Source organism: Neodiprion lecontei, chromosome 5 (assembly GCF_021901455.1).
Source record: "Neodiprion lecontei isolate iyNeoLeco1 chromosome 5, iyNeoLeco1.1, whole genome shotgun sequence".
In the NCBI taxonomy this organism is placed as follows: domain Eukaryota; kingdom Metazoa; phylum Arthropoda; class Insecta; order Hymenoptera; family Diprionidae; genus Neodiprion; species Neodiprion lecontei.
Genome location: NC_060264.1, coordinates 8,598,577 through 8,613,864, shown reverse-complemented (window position 1 = coordinate 8,613,864; position 15,288 = coordinate 8,598,577). Strand labels below are relative to the sequence as shown.

Here is a 15,288-nt window from a genome sequence, read left to right as displayed (position 1 = left end):
TTGGGTTAGGTTACTTCTTGGAGTCGCTCTTAAATCTCGTAAATTTTCTACGCCTTGCGAAACGAAACTTGAGGCAATTTTCTTTTATTAAATACAACGTATTCAGCGATAAATTACCAGCTAGTCGAATTAAATCATCATCACATTATTCATAAAAAAAATGTCGGGCAGAAAATGAGAAGAATCCTTCACAGGTTTCGGTTATTCGACCGATACCTAACCTCATCGCCGTCAACGTTAATTATTGCGCTCACAACTCTCCTCTGTTTTCACTAATTCACAGCGAAATAAATTTTCGATCTTCGTGTTTTGTTTTCTCGTTGGATGTTATGAACATTGAGCATCGATTTGAGACTGTGTTTTGTTTTACCGTTGGATATCATGGACATTACGCATCGATTTGTGACTGTCGATTGTTTGGTCACAAGTGTCACAATCGTGGATGCGAAACAATGCCACACAAGCTTCGATGGTTCATGTAGTTGCCAACGTGACGCAAAATCACGTTTTCGATTCTCTCGTACCACGTTTGGAGTGTAATTTCGTAGTGTATCCATTTCTTCTAACCTCATTCCGCTGATATATTCCGTAATCGACCGCTTCAGTCTGAAAAATAATATTTCAAGTAATTAGTGTTTGAAGCATAAACAAAACTAAATCGAAATGTAGATCTAAACAATTCCGAATCCGGTTCATTGATGTTTCAAGTTTTCACCAGCTATACACTGTATATCTGTGTTGCTATCACGATATACATAATGCGCTACAATAAGGCGACCTCTCATGAAAAGTACCCTAATAAACAATTGTTTCACCAATTCTCGAGGTCTCTCGTCACTTTATTTATATTTTATACCCTTAGACATATTTACATTTCACCCCTAATTATTTTTCACAGAAGTCGGGTAAGTGGTTTATATTTTGTATACAAGATCTTATTTATGAAAAAATGAAAAAAAAAAAAATTAAAAATTCATAATTACACGATTCGTCTTCTCTGGAAAATTATTATTATTACCATTATGCACGTATCCAAATTATTTAAGCTCTTCTATTGCAATTAACCAATCGGTGGGGTACATACCTATGTACATTAAATACATACGTATATATTTTATATATTATGTTTTTTAGTTCCTTATTCGGTACGTTAATACTATAAATGGGAGCGAATCAAATAAAATAATTGGTGAACGGTTTTTATATTGTACAACGTCAGCACATTAACAAGCTGAGTATGGACAAAAATAAAAAAAAGAAATAGATTGGTTTTTTCGAACAATGAATTAGGCTGACTATACATCAAATATATGAATATACGGTTTTCAATGTTATTATTCATTATGTCAGGATTTTTAATAACAAAGCTATAATTAGAGTCAACGTTGATAGGCTAGAATTTAAAATACAACATTTGTACTTTTTATTGTCAATGTGACAATCAAGCCAAGGTCTTTAAACACGTAGTCAAGTAGAATATTGATAGTGCAAAAACTGAAAAACTATAAAAAAAAATTAACCTGCCATTAAGCTGCATAGAATACTGCAATAAGCAATCAAGGTTGTCATTTCTTAACAAAAAACATCCATTATATTCCAGTATGAAGAAAATCACAGTTCCTCTTTGACATTTAATTATGTATATACTATAAAAACTGTTAACTTTGAAGTGAAGTTCACAATTTTAGAAAAACAACATAAGTAGTATCTTCCAACGTTTAGATATGGAAATTATTTTTAGAGCTTAAAAATGTCTGATGCATAAATTATACACGCGTTCATACTGCGATTAAAAAGGTATTCAAATTTGTTTTTTGATCGAATCCTAAACAGAATAGCTACAGATTAGGCTAAATCTTTATATGTACAGTTTACTGAGAACCATATGTAGTTTGGGCCGAAGTTGAGGGGTGGTTTAGGGTCTGCAACGGGCCCATGATCGCTTTACCTGGGGGTCGGGTTGTGGCAGGGGAAGGATTGTAGGTTTCCAAACCATAGCGTGACATTAGAGCGGACAATGCGCTGCGTACACCAGCTGTGGCTAATTGAGACCACCTGACCGTGCTGACCGCATCGTCGCCTGCGTAGACAGCATGAGCATCGAACCCACTCTTTTGTCCTACACTTGTTTCTGAAATTAAAAACCATTGCCAGAAACAGGATATTTCGTACAACCGGCCAAAAGTATTGCTCACCTGTTGGCAGTGGGTTGAATACCGGTAGGTGCGATTCTAATCTACCAGTTGCTCTTGTACTCGCCGCAAGACGTAGCTCAGAGTGCAGGTCACCCACTAATTGAGCAGCTTTTTGATCACCCTGTGAAATAAGTTTGGTAATGTTATCATCGATAGATATTTCGAAAAGCGTCATCGAAAATTTAAACTGAAATGGTTCCCAGCTTAAAGGCTCACATGGTTTTATTGTTAAAAAATAACTCACGTCGTTATCTGAGCGAAGCGACATTAGATCGTCGACACGTATTGGCCTGCCATGAGCCAAAGCACTAGCAAGGCAATTTAGTTTTCGTGCCAGACTGTCCTCAGTGTTTTGGTCCAAATAATGGGAGCTGGTGTCTCCTTGCTTTTGATTGCCCCGTGATTTGACAGGCAATGGACTGCTGTAGTAGTACGACGATGGGGAGACTAAAAATGGAGCACTCCGATTAAACAAACTTTCACCTCCAAACGGAGGTTCAGCACCGATACGATTTCCATGGGAATTATATCCTGCCTCCATCTTTAACCTTTTGGATGACCTGAAACAGTAGAAACATTGTGTGAAGATTGGAAATTCTTTGATACTGCGAAATGAGTGTAAAAAATTTACAAAGTGACAAAGTAAAAGCATGATAAATCTGTTTACAATGTGATACAGCAATTTTTTTAACTGATCGATCAAAGTAATTCTCACCTAATGATTGGGTTTCTGTGAGTAAGTTTGTTGATTTTTAAGTGATAAATAAACGTAGTGGCACGAAATGCAGATGGAATGACGTGTACACATTACATATAGACTTAGAGTGGCATGAACATCATTAAAGTAAGCTGTAATTTACAGGAAAATATATACACTGCAAATACTGTTTGAAGTGGGCCATTTTTATCATCGGTTAACACGAGGCACAACGTGACCAGGAGTATTTTGATCAGCCGACTTCCAGAGGTTCCACAGTATATATTTCCTCGTTGAAGATTATCTCTTTATTCTATGATGTATATTGTAAAACACCAATTATTCAATATACAATTCGTTGGCAATGAACAAAAAGAGAAACGATACAAAATCTCTGGATCTATAGTGAATGAGATCAACCATTGCTTGGGTTTTGTATTATTTTTTTAACCAATATAAATGTAGTTCAAATTAGAAGTTCAGTTCAATTTTCAAAGACTCGTTTGACCTTATAAGAAGGGGGCAAGATTATCAAGAAGAATATGTTCCTCAAAGAATTACAGCTGATTTTCAAGATGTATAAAGAATCCCTTGTCGTAAGTTTACATGTACAATAGTATGAAATATAAAAATTACGATTAGTAAATTGGTAAGATGCAAAGATGTATGTAATGATATAACGATATAAAAATTAGTGTGTTAATGACTTTTTGGTTGGTGCTGTTTTTTTTTTTTTTACATAGATTGATAAATTTAACAAAATGTAGACCACACGTTTTCACGCTCGTGCCTTTCATCCCTGTTATACGAAAATAGTTTATCAACGACATTGATGAGGTAGATTTGTTTAGTCAATGACATAAAATTTGAAGTCCTGATCATACACTCAAACGTAATGAAAATTCCATCAAGTACCCATCCTGTATTGGACGAGTATCAACGGTCTTTGTCACAGTTGCTTTGTACGAACATTGATAAGCGATCGAACAACACATGCAATTATACGATACAGAGAATTAATTAGGAGGTGACAGAGTGGAACTATAATGAAAAATTGCATCAAAATGATGGAAGTTGTTACGCATACACTGACAACAAGCTTGTACTAAGATTGTAGCTGATAAAATATCGCTGCTTTTTTTCACTACCTGATATCCGTACAGTATGTACAATAAAATATTGAAAAACAGGTTTAAAGATTGTTACCGTGGAGTAATGTTTGTGCTACGTTTTTAAATGTTAAACATAACTCGATTATTTCGATTGTTTTTAAACCCTAACTGATTTATTGACCATTGGTTAATATTAGTCAAAGTAAATATCGCTCCAGTTATGTAGTACAATATTTTTCTCATTATGAAATTAGGTACATCTTTCAACCTAAATATATATTATGTACACAACATGAATGCCGAACGATTCACAAGGGAAAGGCTTTTTTTCTGTCTGTGTTGTTTAATATTAGTAGGAATACAAGCACATTTATTGTTATGAATTGTACAATTTTTTAGCCATGGATTTTGAAACCAAAAATGGAGACACCCTTTGCATGAATTTATAGATATGCATATGTGATAAGTGTATAACGTTCAATTACCTATTCACACATCTACTAGCGCTATAAATTTTTTCCCCTTTTATCATTCGGCCACAATATTATTACTGCCTGAAACATAATTTTCAATTTAATTAGATAATTTCAGTCTTTCCTTTCTCCTTATATTAAATACATAACAATGCGATGAATTTACAGGACAAAGTATAGTCACCTTCCTGCCCATGTTGCATCAAAAATTTTTCATCATTACTAAATATCAGGTAAATATTTGATGTATATTCAGTTTATTTACATTCGTGTCCAGTGAATATCACTTTGCGTTCGTTATTCAGTACAAAATATGACTCTTCAAAAGCAGTGACTAACTGGAATAGATCTTATCACTGAAGAGATTAAACTATTTTCTTTCTATACTAGGTATTTCTCAGCCCAGTTTGCGACTTTTGTTGAAGCAATACTCTATACACGAGACAATGAGAATACTTTTTAATATCCAAAGCTAATCAATGTATTAGTTGAGAAAATTAATATTGATATTTATTCACTGGGAAATCTTGCTGTTGTGAAGAATATTATTACGCTAGTTTAGAGATCCTAAATTCGTTCTGGGAAGCAGTAATCTCGGGTCTGTGTACAGTTTAAATGGCTTTGAAATACAAACTTCAATCACAATTCGATAAAACTATAACATCGATATCATATTACTTGTCCGCTAAGTGTAAAAAACCATGAAGTGTAAGATACTATATATTTAAAAAAATGGACAAGATTAGAAAAGTAATATAACGAATTCATATGATCAAAAAAAAAAAAAACTAAAATGTAGTCGCCAAGAATAATTGTATTCAATTTTTATTAACCAATTTTGATCAAAATTCCTTTCAAATTCATGCCAATACAAGAAGTAAATAAAAGAAAAAAGGAAATACAGAAAGTTTTTTTCAATGCAGCATACTTAGCAGCCTTGCTGATTAGTTGTAAGAAAATAGTTAAGTAGGAAGTAGTGATTTTGGTCTGAATTGTCCAATGCAAGGTATTAAATTGCCATTGAAAGTTCAACATAGGATACTATTTGTTGCAGTTCGTTTTTTTTCTCTTTATTGTTTAAGAAACTATAGGCATATAATATTGAAAACTTATAATGTACACAATTATGTTATAAATATACTTCCCATATCCTTTTCGTCCAGTGCTTCAACAATACATATGGATGTAACATAATAAAACATCTAATTTCAACCGAACAATCATTCCGTCCTTATTTTATAAGGATTTGAATTGATAAGATAAGGCATAAAATTATATTCGCATGTAAAAGCGATTGATTGGAAACAAAATTATTCGACATGTTTGTATAGTAGCATTGTATGTGATATACTTTGAAGCGCAAAAGAGAAAGAGAAACAATGACAAACCAAATATTTTATATAGCGAAATAAAAATTCAATTCCATTATTCGTTAGTCATATTAAACTATTCGTAAAATCATTTACAGAGAATTGATTGCTACGTGAAAATATTAACTAAACTCGAACAGACTTATTAATTGTGGCGTAAATAAAGTTCATTTAAACAGTAATATTATCTGTAAATTCATCATGTGATGTTTTTTCAATTATATTTGTACAAAACAAATTTAAGAAATATAAGATACCGTTAGCACATGTGACTAAAAGAATGAAAACATTATATTATCTTCTGTGTTACGGCTCTAAAAATAATCTGAACTCAAGTTTTGTATAGTATACAAGATGATTCGGATAGGTTTTTTCTTCTTTTTTTTTTTTTCTTTTTTCTTTCAAGTGTATCTTTTCATAGTTAGTGAAAGTATTTAATAAAAAGGTAAGATCGCAAAAGGGGCATTGTAGGAGAGTTACAATTTTAAAGTATGGATAGATCATGAACACAGAACAATGCATATTTATAATTAGAGTGTCAATTAGTTTAGATATCATCAGTAGAAATTTTGATGCGGACATGGCAGAAGGTGTGACGTACGTCCTTGTTTTTGCATTTCAATTGGAGGTATATGATGGTTTGTGGTATTGGTAAATATTGAATTTTCATCGCCAAGTAATTTATTGAAATGTCTTTTGAATGCTTTTGACTGAAAAATTCCTGTTCTTTGTTTCAATAAGATACTTATCCTTAAAAAAAAAAAAAAAAAAAAAAGAAAAAAACTGTTTTAGTAAAATAATATAATACTAGTACAGGCTAGAAACAATTTAAATGATAAAATGTTTTAATAACATTATAAATTGATCAATTATCGACAAATCTGTTAAGACAGACGCCCATTGGCACCCAACAAGTATGTTACAGTGGTTTTTCATTATTTTATAATCATTAGTAAGATACAATTTGTAAGAAATTGAACTAGGTATATTTCATTTCATCTTTTGTATGAATGGAAAAAATAATAAAATGCTGTTTGAATTCCAACGAAAGTATATATAGGTATATATACCTAGAAAAAAAGCTACATTTGTTTTTACCATTCACACAAGGAATATGTTCATATGACATTTCCCCAATAGTACAATGTAATAAAGTGGCACACAGCTTACCCATGGAAAAATAGAAGAAATAAAATAAATAAATAAAAAGAAAAAAAAAAAAAATTTCAAGAATTTTCAATAAAAATACACCTATTTAATGGAAAGTTATCCCTTGAATATGCTGTGCACTAACAATAAAATTAATCATCCTTGGGAGGTTGCTATCCTTGGACAGAATTCATGGCCACTTCTTGACTCTCCATTTTCTTTCACAAGTCCAGCACCATTAACTTCTGCTTGCGATAGTTGTGACCCATTTGTTGTATATACACTACAGGAATATCTTACGAACTACCGTCTGTCTCCAAGTCTAAATTACCACATTATCATTTATTTTATATCATTTGTTACATCCTAATAATATGTGGATTTGAAAAGGATTTTTTTTTTTCAAATCTTCTTTTTACGTGAAGTTCATCAGTATGTATCAGAATAAATCAATTTACTATACAGCAATTTATCATATATTTACAACTAAATTTTTTGCGTATCTCCATCTGATCGTGTCACAAGATTATAGGTTTATAATTTGCTATTTTTCGTGTATCTATCAAGTCAGTGATATTCACAACTACCTTCTATAAGCATTTCATAATTCATCCGTTCATTTATTATCGTCACTAAATTTCACATTGTTCATGCAGTTCAAAAAATTTTTTGATCACCATTAACGAAGTACGCAAATTTCTGTTCTACGCGCATGCCTACAAAAAGAAGTGATCAAGCTATATTTTTAATCTGATAATTAAGATTCGTACATCACAGTTCAATTTGCAGGATGCGCAGTTACATCTTGTTATAATGGTCAACTGTTACAGTTGCAAATTAACCACGAAAATGCTGTTAATAACTATGCGAATTTTTATGTGGGTGAGAATAAGGTATTGTTTCATTTCACTTCAGCGTGATTGTAATCAAGAAGGCACTATCATATAATTACAGTCCTTTGGTTATTAATAAAGTGACGAACAAGAACATTGGTAAAAAAAAAAAATAATCTTTTTCCTTTTATAAAAAAATTTACAATTTATTCGCCTTTATCTTTCTAACAATAGGTCGGTCAATTGCATGCAAATAGCAATACGTTTTACGAATTATTAGTTAGAAGTTTTGGTCTTCTCGCTTTTTCTTTTTTTTATTTTTTTATTTATTTATTTATTGATATTTCCACCTCATTCGTCAAATTTGAAATTTGTTCCCTAATGAATAACCAATTAAAAAATTGTGAAAATAGGAAAAAACGGAGATAATAACAAATGCCAAGCACACTACCCTGGTATGACACTTGACTACCTACGCACGTAGACTATCAGGTTTTGAAATCCTCAGGATATATTGTGGATCGCGCGCGTCTGGCTACTACTACTCACCCCCCGACATCCGACAAGTCCTCAACAGCCTTGTGGGGGCCACCTTTGTTAGGGAGAGGGAGGAGCGGGATCTTCCCTCCGGAAACTTCCTGCTGTTCTCGTAACTGACGTCTGCGTTTCTTACTCCAAAGCTCGTGACAGTCTTGCCATGTCGGGAGTTGGGGTGCTGGCATCCTGATACATTGTAAAAATTGATGTAGCAATGATGGATGATGACTGAACATTGATAGCGCGAAACAACAATATTATCGACAGTGCAGATATAATGTATGCGCGAAAAGTAAGTTTGATGTAAAAAAAACACATTTCTTAATATCCGTAATTCTTTGATTTCTTGAAACCTCTTCGAGTTTCAATTTCTTACATTTAATTGGTCGTGAATGTGTTTCAAAGAAAAAAAAATATCGAATTAACAAATAAATAAATAAAACATTCTGTACGTAAATGCAAAACATACTGTTCTGGTTGGATATTTTTCAGCCAAGCACTTTTCAGAGCATCAGCAGCTGTGATCCGTTTATCCGGATCTAGTTCCAGCATTTTATCTAGAAGATCCAGAGCCGATGCAGGCATGAAGGAGAAGTCCTCTCTCAGGCGTCGTCTGTGCGACTTTTTGGGCTTTAGCATATGCCATAAAGGCAATTTTATCACAGATGGCCAAACGGCTGGTGTCGGTGTACCGCAAACTCGCGAGATCATTTCCAGCTGCATCATCTCCACATTCGCCTGTTTTCGAACAATTACTTGCTTGACTGATGGGATATTCAAACAGTCGATATAAAATTGCCCCATAGTTCTGCTGCGCAACGATTGTTCCAATATATCAAAAAGTTGTGCATACTTACGTTCTTAAAAAAATTCTTCAATTGTTTGAATATAAGTTCACTGTTATGAGGTAATGTTTGCACATAAATTTGGAAATCAGTCAACTAGCCATTCATCACATATTATACATGCAAATTAAAACATCTAAAGCGAGGCACTCTATGTATAGTATAATACCTGGAAAAGAGGCTTCTTGGAAAACAGTTCACCAAGTATGCAACCGCAGCTCCATACATCAATGGCTGGTCCGTAACGTTCTTCTCCAAGTAGTAATTCAGGTGGTCGATACCACAAAGTAATGACCTTATTGGTGTAAGGTCTCTGCCTGTCTTCCGCATTGTACAGTCTAGCAAGACCGAAGTCAGCCAGTTTTACTTCACCTCTGAAAATAACGGGTGAACAGAAGTGTGTGTTAAAATGGAATGGCAAACAGACGTATTTCCACTTTACTTTTTACATACTTGTTATTCATCAATATATTTGAACACTTGATGTCTCGATGTAAAAAATTTTTGCTGTGACAGTAGTTCAAACCATCCAGCAACTGCTTCATGATACTGGCATTGTTCATTTCGTTAAAGTCTACCATTCCGGATTCCAGTAATCCCATTAGGTCATGGTCCATGTACTCGAAAACGAGATAAAATGAACCCTTGTCCTGTAAAGGTATTCAATCCAGAATTAAACAAATATACCATCCAACGAGCAGTGACTGTTGAATTGAATTGGACTGAAAAGTGATCTAATAATTAGTATACTTTTCATTTAGTTTTTGTTACCTACCTTTCGGAAATCTAGAGCATCTTGCTTGTCGGTAACGATTTCTCTCAGGTTGACAATATTTTTATGGTTTAATTGTCGCAGGATTTTAATTTCCCGAACTGCCGTTATCGGAAATCCTTCTTTCTCATTTTCCAAACGTACTTTCTTTAGGGCAACAAGAACAGCAGCTCTTTTGTCTTGAGCTTTATAGACCTGACCATAAGTACCTTCGCCAATCTGTGCTATAACTTCGAACACATCGACGCATCGTTCACCCCAATCTTTGCCACCAGAAGCTGACATTGGCATATGACAATTGCGAGAGCCTCGTCTCTTCAATATTTTCGGCCTCTTCAGTTTTGGCTTGGGGGTTATCCGATCAAGTTTTCCTCGCGGTGGCGTAGCATTCGGATCTTCCTCTCCACTCAAGTCTTCTGATCCAGGAACAACTACGAAGTACATCTAAATTATGTACTAAGTACACAGAGTCAATTCTTATTACAAATGTGGGAACTAAGTCAAATATATGTTACACAATACAAGCATTGAACTTTACTGCTTGGATAATTAATAAAATCGAACAAGAAATTCCCATCTCGAAATATGCTTACCAGGTGGCATTGGTAGATCTTTGATGCTCTTTTTTGTGGGAGGTTTCGGTGTGGTTGATAAGAATTTATTCTGCCCCTTGGTAGGTGGACTGGGTGAGCGGCTTGGCGGAGAGTCTATGCTCTCTAAATCATTCTGATTGATTCCTGGTGGCAGCGGTAACTTTGACAATTTCGTAGTTTTAAATGCAACTATGGGAGGTTTCGGTGGATCGATAGATTTGAGAGGAACTAAATTATTGGGTGTGTTGAATTTAGAAATGGCAGTGTTAGGAGCAGGAACTGGAATTGGAGGAGGAGGAATAGAAAGATTGGGAAGTAGAACTTGTCCTGGAACAGAACCAGGTAACAAAACAGGTACTTGCGATGGACCTGCGATTCCGTTAGGATCAGATTGTGAAATGTTTGCCAAGTTAGGGACTGGGGAGGGAAAAATTGTGCCACCATTGCCAGCAACAGCCATTGGAAAATTGTTTGTAGTGTTTGGTACGGGAGAATTATATACAGTTGACGGTGGTATTGGGGTAAGATTTGCTACCGGTGTCGACGGAGTTGTAGCCAGTGACGCAGGTATAGGTGGGGTTTTGCTTGCCATTGAATTGCTATCTTCGGTCATTCCAAGGGAAGATGTCACAATATTAGGAAAAGGTATGTCTACAATGTCAATATCAGCACCGTCTTCGGTGACTGAGACAAGATTAGCATGTGCCCTGCTGTCGGAAGATAATTCCTTTATTTCGTTGGATATTTTATGCTCTGACGAAGTGTTGCTCGCTTCTTTGTCATCTGATCCTTCTATGATTTGCACTTCGTCTTGACTGATTGCCTTCTCTTTGGCTTCTTGAAGTTTCTTTAAGGCGAGTTCCCTCATATTTCTGTCCTTAACAAGTTCAGCAAAGAGACTCGTCTCGCTAATCTTTGCTCGACCTCTGAGATTTCTGGCAGCTATACTTGTCGGACTACGAGTTCTGGTTCTATGCGGAGGTGGAGATGGTATCCTGGATGGTCTTGGGCTCTTGGATTTGTGTTTCCTAACTGGTTTATGCATCTTACTTGGAGAGCGGGATTTTTTGGGCGAGCGACTTCTTCTCCTGGATCTGGATCTGGATCGCGACGGCATTTTCCTCCATCTCCCAGGACTTCGCGATCGCGAACGAGAAACTGGATTCTGCAATCTGCAAAATGAAGTGGAAACCGATGATTAACAAAAATACAATATCAGCAATTTCAGAGCATCAAGCAGCTGGATCCTGAGAATTTCGAGTTCAGTTGCTGGACACTCCTGGAGACTATTACATTGCCATTTGAACCAAAACGTGAAAACAAACCTGCTGCTACCCACAGGACTCCTAGTTCCACGCGACTTTCTCTTATCTCGCCTGTCTTGATCGTGATGTCTGTGCCTTCTGTCTGAGTCGTCTCTTCTTCTTCGCTTACTTGGTGTAGGACTAGGTAGCGGCTCTCCCCTCCGTCTGTGAGACACAGGACTGGGGCTGAATTCCCTTCGTCGAATTTGAGTGGGACTAGGACTATGCCTCATTCTGTGGCTCACAGGACTGGGACTAAAGTCTCTTCTCCTAGGCGGACTGTGGTCCCTTCTCCTTGACGCTGGGCTAGGGCTGTGAGGATGGCCTTGTCTGCGTCCTCCCCCGTGTCCGGAATTGGGGCTAATACTGCCACGTCGAGCATGCATACTTGGACTATGTTTTCGTCTGTCTGGGCTATGCTTCTGTGATATATGACTGCTCCTATTTCCTTCCGGCGTTATGTTTCTCGGAGGTAGTAGAGGTGTGTGAGGGGACTCCGTATGCCTTATAAGCCCTACGGAAGAGGGTGAAGTTAGATCTCTGGCCTCTCCAGGCGGAGATTCCAATTCCATGTCACTGAGAGATCTCTGCCCTTGAGGTGTAGCTGGCGATATAGGAGATGTACTATCCTTCAGAGGTAATGGCGGACAATCTTGCCACCGATGCATCTGTTTATCATGGTCAGGGGTAATGGTTATTTCTTGAGGCATTTGGGGACTAGGACTGTGCGACTGTCGCTTGGACCTCTTCTTCTTCTTTTTACTAGAGCTGGAGGATGGGCTAACGCTTCTCTTCTTCTTTTTTTCTCGTTTGTGTTTCTTCTCCTTCTTTCTAGGGAAGTGACGCGTCTCTTCTTCATATTCCTCGGGCATCGGTGATCTAACTCGCTGGAGCTCGTCGTTGGGTGACAAATATCTGTTTGCGTGCCCACCTCCGGCTGGAGGTGAAGGAGATATGCTGATGGGGGAAGCGCCGAGATTTTGCCTTGGACTGCCACCGTAGTATCGTCTTTGATGATGGGATTCCTGCAGATCCCCATCAGTGAAACTGTTACCTCTGCTATCTTCAGACTGTATTTCTCCAGCCTCAGGTTCCGAAAGATCTTCGCTGCTCACATCGGAGTACTCAACCAGCGGCTTTATTACAGATGACGCTACAGTCGGAACACTGTCTATTGATTTGTCACGAGATCTTTTCTTCTTCTTTTTTCCTGAACTTTTACTCTTTCCATGTCGCCTGTGTCTCTTGTCTATATTTTCAAAATTGTGACGATTTATATCACTTCCAATACTGTCCCTCCTTCTCGATGATCTAAATCGTCCATTACGTTCTGCACGCTCCACGTCACGGCTGCTGGGCATGTCACCTACTGAAACAGATAGCGTAAAAGTGTTTATTATATTAAGTAACATTGGACAGCCAAGAAAGCATAATAATCGATGCAGATAAGAAGCTTCATAACTCAAAGGATCATTTTTCCTGATAATTTATTCAAGAGAATTATGTCTATCTGACTAGCTGCAGATTAAAAGAAAGGAAAAACGAATAAAGAACATTTGTTAAAAGGAAACAAACATATTTGGTTGTAAATTTTTTTATACTAAGCACCAGGTGACTCTAAGCACATATGATTGCTAATTAAATTAATATAGATCAGTGATAAAATTAGGGCTTTTCAAGTATGGTTACAATAGAAAATATTTAGATACTTGAGAACTTTGAAGCTAGTAAAAGATGCTCTTATATAAAAAATGGGCACAGAAGTTTTTCAATGGACTCATTTCACGTAAAACTAAAATAATTGGGAAACGGGAATGTGCTAAGGTTACATAATTATGAGGTTGAAGTTTGTTATGTTTATGTAATGATGCACTTTCAGCAAAACTCATTACTTTGCAACTTTCAGATTGTTCTAAATTCAGTGAACGGTAATATAGCATGAACACTTATATTTTGTCGACTCTACTGATTCAAACTTATTCTAAAGTTGCAAAATAGTGATTTTTCTTTCATTTCGTTATGTTAACGTTACTAACTTAAACATTAAGCATCATTCTGTAAATCTTTATTAGAATATAAGATTAAGTTGATCGTACAGATGATTAGGTAAAAAATAAATTGCAATTAATATTAGGTACAAGGTATTTTCAATTATTCTTTTCGCAGCGTAACAAAATTTTATGCAGCGTGACTACATTCAAAGCAAACAGCATTTCACTCGCAATAAATAGTTGATATCAGAATCATTACAAGTTTAACTGTTTAACACGATAGATTTTAGTTTTGCATTGAAAATCAAGGTAGCGAGGAAATTGGTTATGACAAAATTCACATTGTCATAGAATTAAAAACCTGATTCACATTGATTTTCATGCAGTTGTTACTTTACCATATCGCTAGATTCTTTACTGTAATACATGTGACGAAGCATAGCAAGAAGTTTTTGCAAAGCACAGCGAATAGCGATATTATAAAATTTAAACAAATGTATACTGACGTTTAATTAATTTACCTGCATCTATCTCCGAGTAATAATAGTACGTCTGATTTTTCGTAAAATAGGGAAACAATGTGAACAAAAACAGTATCACATTTTCAACGAACTCGTTCGGGCCCCGGTTGTTGGTACTGTTAGGCGTAGTGGTAGTCGTATATTCGTAGACAGGGAGAAACACACATGCACACAATTGTTGGCTAAATAGGAGCACTGAGAACGTTGATTCCGGTTCAAGTGTCGAAGAAACGGGTACGCAATGATGAGCAATGACGGTGGTGGAGACGTGTCGGGAAATGTATTTGTAACAACATTTGGTCAAAGCTAACTGGTCAGACTAATAAGCAGCTTCAATTTTTCGACTAGACTATCGAAGCCGCCATTGCTGACGACTGTCTTGCAATGGGAGTTGCCCTGTTTTTGGAGCGAGTGGAACGAAATTTTGGTATTTAGGAGGTCCGAATAATATCGGTATAATATTTGGTACTCACATGCAAAGTTTGTCGAGAGATGTGGATCCGAGCAACACAATCCTTCGCATCGGGGTAATCCAACGTAGCGATGAATACGATGGTTACGTTTGTGGCTTCGTGAAGTAGACTTTTCTTTATCTCATATTTATTGAATATAATCGTGAAATTTTCGGCGAAATTAATGTCTACAACGACAAGAAATCAATCAATCAATCATATTTTTGATAGTTTGATAGCCGATGCATCATATATCATCTATTTTTTTTGGATTTTATTTGGCTTTCTCATAAAGATATCTCGGGAAAGTAGAAGCCATTTACCATTTGCACGTCATTGATATCCGACGTAACAGGCAAACGGTGCTGCCACCAATCCTCCTTTCGACATGTTGTGCGCTGTTGATAGGAACTTCCCTGTTTTACCAATTTCGCTAAATCGAAA

At 36.1% G+C, this 15,288-nt stretch overlaps 1 protein-coding gene across 7 annotated transcripts; it reads right to left on the bottom strand.

The window, feature by feature from the left end:
- Nucleotides 1-68: 68 nt before the first annotated feature.
- LOC107219127 (cyclin-dependent kinase 12) lies at nucleotides 69-15,173 on the bottom strand. 7 transcript variants are annotated; one of them, XM_015657218.2, is made up of 12 exons: nucleotides 14,866-15,173; nucleotides 11,902-13,249; nucleotides 10,577-11,748; nucleotides 9,987-10,414; nucleotides 9,665-9,861; nucleotides 9,381-9,585; nucleotides 8,836-9,104; nucleotides 8,379-8,552; nucleotides 2,440-2,755; nucleotides 2,196-2,316; nucleotides 1,949-2,131; nucleotides 69-606 (listed from the first exon to the last, which is right to left on the bottom strand). In XM_015657218.2, the coding sequence occupies exons 2-12, from the start codon at nucleotides 13,239-13,241 to the stop codon at nucleotides 602-604; spliced, it is 4,410 nt and encodes a 1,469-aa protein (XP_015512704.2). In that variant the 5' UTR covers nucleotides 13,242-13,249; nucleotides 14,866-15,173; the 3' UTR covers nucleotides 69-601. The 7 variants fall into 7 exon arrangements, 6 of the variants coding, with proteins under 6 accessions (XP_015512704.2, XP_015512703.2, XP_046597663.1 ...); XM_015657217.2 differs by lacking the exon at nucleotides 69-606 and having other exon boundaries at nucleotides 827-2,131; nucleotides 11,902-13,246; XM_046741707.1 differs by lacking the exons at nucleotides 69-606; nucleotides 14,866-15,173 and adding an exon at nucleotides 14,378-14,777 and having other exon boundaries at nucleotides 827-2,131.
- Nucleotides 15,174-15,288: the final 115 nt, after the last annotated feature.

What these genes read in the sequence shown, in the direction of transcription:
- LOC107219127 (XM_015657217.2), bottom strand. Translation starts at nt 13,241, where the DNA reads ATGCCCAGCAGCCGTGACGTGGAGCGTGCAGAACGTAATGGACGATTT. An exon ending in AGATCTACCAATGCCACCTG is followed by an intron (nt 10,415 to 10,576) that starts GTAAGCATATTT and finishes TGTACTTCGTAG; the next exon opens with TTGTTCCTGGATCAGAAGAC. An exon ending in AAAAATATCCAACCAGAACA is followed by an intron (nt 8,553 to 8,835) that starts GTATGTTTTGCA and finishes ACAATGTATCAG; the next exon opens with GATGCCAGCACCCCAACTCC.